Source organism: Orycteropus afer, unplaced genomic scaffold, assembly GCF_000298275.1.
Source record: "Orycteropus afer afer isolate SDZICR_OR568_19922 unplaced genomic scaffold, OryAfe1.0 scaffold01635, whole genome shotgun sequence".
NCBI lineage: Eukaryota > Metazoa > Chordata > Mammalia > Tubulidentata > Orycteropodidae > Orycteropus > Orycteropus afer.
In genome coordinates this window covers 50,587-57,025 of record NW_006923222.1, presented here as the reverse complement: position 1 = coordinate 57,025, position 6,439 = coordinate 50,587, and the positions used below count along the sequence as shown (strand labels likewise).

The following is a 6,439-nucleotide window of genomic DNA, read 5'->3' as shown; positions in this document are numbered from 1 at the left end:
CCCCTCCCTGTCTCTCCCTCTCCTTCGTCTCTCCCCTCCATCTCTCCCCTTCCATCTCTCCCCCACTCTCTCCCCTCCCTTTGTCTCTCCTCCCTCCGTCTCTCCTTCCTCTGTCTCTCTTCTCCCTCTGCCTCTCCCTCCCTGTCTCTTCTCTCCCCTCCCTCTGTCTCTCCCCTCCATCTCTCCCCTCCCTGTCTCTCTCCCCTCCCTCTCTCCCCCTCCATCTCTCCCCCTCCATCGCTCCCCTCTGTCTCTCCCCTCCGTCTCTCCCCTCCCTTTGTTTCTCCTCCCTCCCTGTCTCCCCTCCGTCTCTCCTCTCCCTCTGCCTCTCCTTCCCTCTGCCTCTTCTCTCCCCTCCCTGTCTCTCCCCTCCCTCCATCTCTCCCCTCCATCACTCCCCTCCGTCTCTCTTCCCTCTCTGTCTCTCTTCTCCCTCTGCCTCTCCCTCCCTCTGTCTCTTCTCTCCCCTCCGTCTCTCCCCTCCCTCCATCTCTCCCCCTCCATCTCTCCCCCTCCATCTCTCCCCTCCATCACTCCCCTCCCTCTCTCTTCCCTCTCTGTCTCTCTTCTCCCTCTGCCTCTCCCTCCCTCTGTCTCTTCTCTCCCCTCCCGTCTCCTCCCTCCCTGTCTCTCCCCTCCCTCCATCTTTCCCCCTCCATCGCTCCCCTCCATCTCTCCCCTCCATCTCTCCCCTCCCTCTCTTTTCACTCTCTGTCTCTCTTCTCCCTCTGCCTCTCCCTCCCTCCGCCTCTTCTCCCCCCTCCCTGTCTCTCTTCCCTCCCTGTCTCTCCCCTCCCTCTGTCTCTCCCCTGCGTGTCTCTCTTAAGGACACCCATGGTTGGACTCAGGGCCACCCTAATGCAGGAGGGTGTGGTCTTAGCTCTAACATCATGTCCACAAAGACTCTTTTCTAAATAACTTTAGCCACAGGCCTCTGGGCTTAGGATATGGACACGTCATTTGGGGGCCACCATTCAAGCTGATGGACCAAGGAATCCCCACTTCCAGCACAGGGGTCAGAATCCTCATGGTGGAAAGCAGGCCTGTGGCCAGCGGATGTCCCTGCTGCCCGGGGCAGTGTGGGCATGATGCCTGCACAGCACTCAGGGGTCAGTGGGGGCAATGCTGGGGACGGGTGGGACGGAGCTGCCTGGAGGTGGCGGGCCTGACGGAGGAGTGGGGCGTGGAGGGAGCGAGTCCACCGCGGCCTTCCCTTGCCCTGCTGCGTGTGGCGGTGCCTCTGCTGGCACGGGGCCCCTCCAGCCCCCTCGCCCACCACTGTTTTCACTCAGCTTCTGTGTTGGATCCTCCAGACCACCCTCAGGTTAACGATTCACTGGCAAGGCTCACAGGACTTGGGGAGCCCTCAGCGGCACCATCATTACAGGGTCAAGGACCAGTAAAATGGCCCAGTAGAGACAGCAGAGGGAAGAGGCCCACGGGGCAGGGCGAGCAGGCCCAGGCGTGAGTGTGCAGCGTCCATGCCCACTGGAGTCAGGACAGGGTTCCTACCCCCACAGTGATGTGGGACCACACGTGTGAACCAGGGACACTCCCCTGAGCCTCTGGCCAGGGTTTCTACTGGAGGTCAGTCACATAGGTGTTGCTGACCACGCAGGAGGCTGACCTCCAGTGCTCAGTCTCCAGCCCCCCCGAGAGGGCAAGCTGACACCGTGTGGCCTGAGGCTGCCACCATAATTGCGCTGTTAGCAAGACCATGTGATGTGGCCCATGTCCCCACCATAGACCATGTGGTCAGCATAGGTTCTGAGCTGTCCTAAGGAGTGTGTGCAAGACCACTGCTCTTGGACAGGACGGGCTTAGCAGCCCCCTCCCAGGAGCCCATGTATGGCCAGTCCTGTCTTTGGAAGGAGCGGGGTTTGGACAGCCCAAGTCTGCTGGCTTTGCCCTTCCCACCAGCCCCTCACCTCAGGCTCGCTGGGAAGGTCTCAGGAGCCCAGCTCACCCTTACACCTGGGCCTGCTTGCTGTGGCTTGGGCTCAGGTCCTCTCCAGGGGCCCCAGAGCTGCCCACCAGCTCCCTGCAGCCCCACCTCCCTCTGCAGAGCTACGAGCTGATCCTCACCGAGGGGCACCTGAAGGTGGTGGAGAGGGGGCCTGGCGGAAACCTGCCCTACAAACTACGCTACATGGGCATCTACCTGGTCATCGAGGCCCGCATCGGGCTGGTCGTGTCCTGGGACCGCAAGACCAGCATATTCATCAAGCTGCACCCAGCCTACAAGGTGAGCTCGGGCTGGCTCGACAGCCCTGTCGTGGCTGCCCCGAGACCCACCCAAACCCTGCCTGATCAACGCCAATGGGCTGATCGTCCCCAGGAAAGCCCTGGGACTGGGGTGGCTCCACCAAGGTGCAGGGCAGAGCTGAAACCAAGAGACAGGCGCCCGGGGAACCGTCCTGCTGGGGAAGTGACCGCCCAGTCCACTGTGGCCCCACCTGCTGGGCTGAGCGCTTTGATGGGGGAGCAGGTACCTGTCCACCTGCCCAGCTTACTCACTGGGCAGGTCCCTAGGGAGCTGCTGGAGGCACCAGGTGCCCTGTGGTCACCCCAGGCCCAGCTCCGCGCTGCCTCCTGTGGTTGGCCACCTGTGTGTCGTCTCAGCTCTGCCTGCTCCATCTGTCCTCACCTGTGTGCAGGGGAAGGTGTGCGGGCTATGTGGCAACTTTGACGGCAACGCCATCAACGACTTCACCACGCGGAGCCAGTCTGTGGTGGGCGACGTGCTAGAGTTTGGCAACAGCTGGAAGTTCTCCCCGTCCTGCCCGGACGCCCGTGTGCCCAGGGACCCCTGCACCACCAACCCGTACCGCAAGTCCTGGGCCCAGAAGCAATGCAGCATCCTCCACAGCCCCACCTTCGCCGCCTGCCGGTCTCAGGTGGGGCTCGGGGCAACAGGGCCCTGCAGGCAGGGGCTTGGGGTGGGGCTGGCGGGGTTGTGCCCTTTCCTTCCCAGGGGTAGCTGGGCTGCACACGCGGCAGGCCTTTGAGAGTGGAGCCCACGCACAGCCCTGGGTTCACAGGATGTCCGTGTCCTGGGGCTGCCAGACCAAAACCGCGGGGGAGGCTTTATCTTCACATAGTCAGGAAGCTAGAAGTCACACCCGGGCCTGGCCAGGCCGGTTCCTGCTGTGGCCTCTCTCCTGGGGGGCCTGTGGCAATCCTTGGCAGCGCTTATGTGGCACTGCTTCCCCGAGTGGGTCTCTGCTCCGGGCTCCTCTTTGTAAGACGTCACTCACGCACGGCGGCCCTCGGGAAGAGGGCTCAGGGCCCGCAGTGTCTCCTTCCGCTTCACGGGATCTTCGTCAGGCAGACTCCTTTCCTTCTGTCTTATGGGGTCTCCGTGAGTCAGCAGAGCTCTGGTGGCGCGGTGCCTAAGGCACTCGACTGCTCACCAGAAGGCTGGCGGTTCAAACCCACCAGCCACTCCTCGGAAGGAACAGGAGGCAACTACTTCTGTAGTGATACTGCCTCGGATACCCAAGGAGGGGTAGCTATGAGTCGGGCCCAACTTGACGGCACATACCAACAACCACCACCAGGAGTCAGACTCACCTTCTGTTTCATGGGGTCTCCACGAGTCGGTTTCATCTCCTTCTGCTTCGTGGTCTCCAGGAGTTGGCTCCAGGGGCAGCCCACACCATGTAGAGGGACTAGATTGAGGACTTGCCCGCCTCCCACACGCACTCGTTAGCATAACAAAAGAAACCCTATTTTCATATACGGTGGTATTCACAGATACAGGGCTAGGGCTCCCATGTTACTGTCTAGGGGATGCAGTTCAGCCCATCACCCGGGTCATGGGGCTGAACCAGCCACCAGCAGCTCCCAGGCCTGGCACAGACCGTGGCCAGGTCTCCCCTGCTTTCTGGCCTCTTCCTGAGCAAATCCTTGGTCTCCCCAGATCTCCCTGCAAACGGGCCACAGGTCCCACCCACAGGCTCTTGGTGTGGGTGAGTGCGGGAGCCCCGAGCAAGGCCTGCCCAGGCTGGCCTCATCACTGTCACCCACACCCTGAGACTGCCCGAACCCCAGAGCCAACAAGATAGGCTGGGGCCCCTTCAGCCTGACCATGCCGAGGCCTCGGGGGGAGCTCTGCAAAGATTGTCTCATTTATTCTTCCGTTGCGGTGAATTCACGCCCTTAGCTGTTCCCGAGGCTGCAGCTCAGTGAGTGGCTTGAAGTACACTGGCCTTGTGTCGCCACCACTGCAGTCCATGTCCCAGCTGCCTCCGTCACCCGCAAGACACGCTCCGCACCCATTAGCCAGCTCCTCCCCACTCGAGCCGCCCCCTGGCCTGGCACACACTTCACGTTAACAGGCAGTTAAATGGCCACTTATGAACACAGCGTCGTCATCCCAGACTTTGGATGGTGGCAGAGAAGGAAGAGTTGGCAGCTAACAGGTCTCGGCTGCCACGAGAGCCCCTCAGTTGCCCTCGACAGTTTGTCTCTCGAGAGGTCACCAACACCCCTCTTGGTGTCCCTGCTACTAGCCCCGAGAATCCTTTATGAGCAGGCCAAGGCCAATTCCAGGGTCAGATGAGACTGCCTGGAGGTGGTGGCAAAAGCAAGACCCAGGCTTCACTGGGTCCAACCAGGGTGCACCCCAGGCAGGTGTGTGGCAGTGTGTGGGTTCAGGGGGCGCCCCATGGGTCAGGAGAAGGTTAACAGTGTGCTCACGGGGACACTGTGCGAAGTGCCTGCCCTAGAGGTCCCGGCTCAGGCTCAGCCTCTTGGACCCTATCAAGGGCCCTGTGGGGAGCAGGTGTGTCCTCAGTTCACAGCCTTGGGCAAGGGATACATGTGCCCTCGACAGCTTGCATCCAAGACAGGTACACACTAGACAGGAGGGCAGTGGGATTGGAGGTGGTTCTCCAGTGGAGCCCTGAGTGTTGTGGGGAGACCTGTGGCTATTGGGGGGGCAGCATTCCAGGGAGGAAATGGTCAAGGTAGGCCGAGGTGGGCAGGGCAGTGGGCTGGAAGCCAGCCAGGAGGCCAGAATGACAGGGAGACACTGGGAGGGGGGGTAGAGGCCTGGAAGCCACAGGAGCAGGTTTAAGTAGTGGGACCACAGGGCGGGTGTGGTGGGGAGTGGAGCCTGGGACCTGGGAGAAGGCTCCTGAGCACACAGGTGAGTGGTCAGGGTGGATGGAGAGAACGTAGCCCCGGCCCCAGGACCACAGGCCTCCAATCCAGTGGTGGCGTTTTGAGACACCAATGCTCAAGGGTCAAGGGATGTGTTCAGAGGCCCTGGCCTAGGGTCTGGCTGTCCTCTGCCGAAGTCATTGCGGCCATCTCTGCTCACAGGTCGACTCCACCAAGTACTACGAGGCCTGCGTGAGGGATGCCTGTGCCTGTGACTCGGGCGGCGACTGCGAGTGCTTCTGCACCGCCGTGGCCGCCTACGCGCAGGCCTGCCAAGACGCGGGCGTGTGCGTGTCCTGGCGCCGCCCCGACGTCTGCCGTGAGTCGGGGTCTGACGGTGGTGCTGAAGGGGCGGGGCTGCAGGAGGGGTGGGGCTGCAACTTCGTTGCATCTAGCTGTCCCTGCACCCCAGCCCGCAGGCCTGGCGCGCACGCACATGCACACACATACAGAGCCTAACATGCTTGCACACGTACACGGGTGTGTGCACATCCACTGGGGTTATATGTAGGTATAAAGCCAGACAGATCCGTCCTAAACGACACGGCTTAGCAAGGAGCAGGAACTGCAAGTGCAGGACTAAAAGTGAAGCAGCGCCCCCCACATCCCCATCCCGGGCCCTGAGGCCCAGACCCCCACCGAGCAGACTCCGAGAATGGCAAGCGCTGCGCCGCCCACCACGGGGAGGAGGGCGTGCTGAGCCCGCCTTCCTGCCCTCAGCCCTGTTCTGCGACTACTACAACCCCCACGGGGAGTGTGAGTGGCACTACCAGCCGTGCGGAGCGCCCTGCATGCGGACCTGCCGGAACCCCAGCGGGCGCTGCCTCCTTGACCTGCCCGGCCTGGAAGGTGAGGGGCGGACGGTTCCCGTGGGTGGAGGGGAGGTGGCCAGGGGACAGTCCCGTGGGCCACGCAGCCCCGGTCTACCCGAACGTCCCTCTCGTCATCTGCCCGCTCTCTCCCCTGCCCCGTCCCATCTGCCCAGAGCACTGCCTGTTCCCATCTCCCCGGGACACTGCCCCGGCCCCCAGGACAGCAGAGGACAGAGCCTGTAGAAGGTGGGGGCAACACCGCCCCCTGACCTGCAAGGGCTAAAGGGTCCTGAGTGAGCGCGCCCCCCCCCCCGCCGCCACAGGCTGCTACCCCAAGTGCCCACCCAGCAAGCCTTTCTTCAGTGAGGACCAGATGAAGTGTGTGGCCCAGTGCGGCTGCTACGATGAGGACGGAAACTACTACGAGGTCAACGCCAATGTGCCCACTACTGAGAACTGCC

The 6,439-nt window shown here is 62.4% G+C and overlaps 2 protein-coding genes across 2 annotated transcripts in view; one reads left to right on the top strand and one right to left on the bottom strand.

Annotated features, from left to right (window-relative positions):
• Positions 1–66: 66 nt before the first annotated feature.
• Positions 67–659, bottom strand: LOC122152092 (pre-mRNA-splicing factor CWC25-like; the record flags this gene model as incomplete). The annotated part of the gene is made up of 2 exons (XM_042783488.1): positions 555–659; positions 67–134 (listed from the first exon to the last, which is right to left on the bottom strand). Coding segments are annotated over exons 1-2 (173 nt in total), but the record flags the coding sequence as incomplete, so codon positions are not given.
• Positions 660–1,088: 429 nt separating this feature from the next.
• MUC5B (mucin 5B, oligomeric mucus/gel-forming) overlaps positions 1,089–6,439 on the top strand; it is a gene marked incomplete at its 3' end in the record, with an annotated part of 26,782 nt that continues 21,431 nt past the window's right edge. The window contains exons 1-6 of the mRNA XM_007959151.2: positions 1,089–1,135; positions 2,005–2,245; positions 2,658–2,897; positions 5,329–5,485; positions 5,887–6,015; positions 6,302–6,439. The exon at positions 6,302–6,439 is cut by the window's right edge and continues 1 nt beyond it. Of these exons, the coding sequence (XP_007957342.2) occupies positions 1,089–1,135; positions 2,005–2,245; positions 2,658–2,897; positions 5,329–5,485; positions 5,887–6,015; positions 6,302–6,439 (952 nt within the window). The remainder of the gene's footprint in view (positions 1,136–2,004; positions 2,246–2,657; positions 2,898–5,328; positions 5,486–5,886; positions 6,016–6,301) is intronic.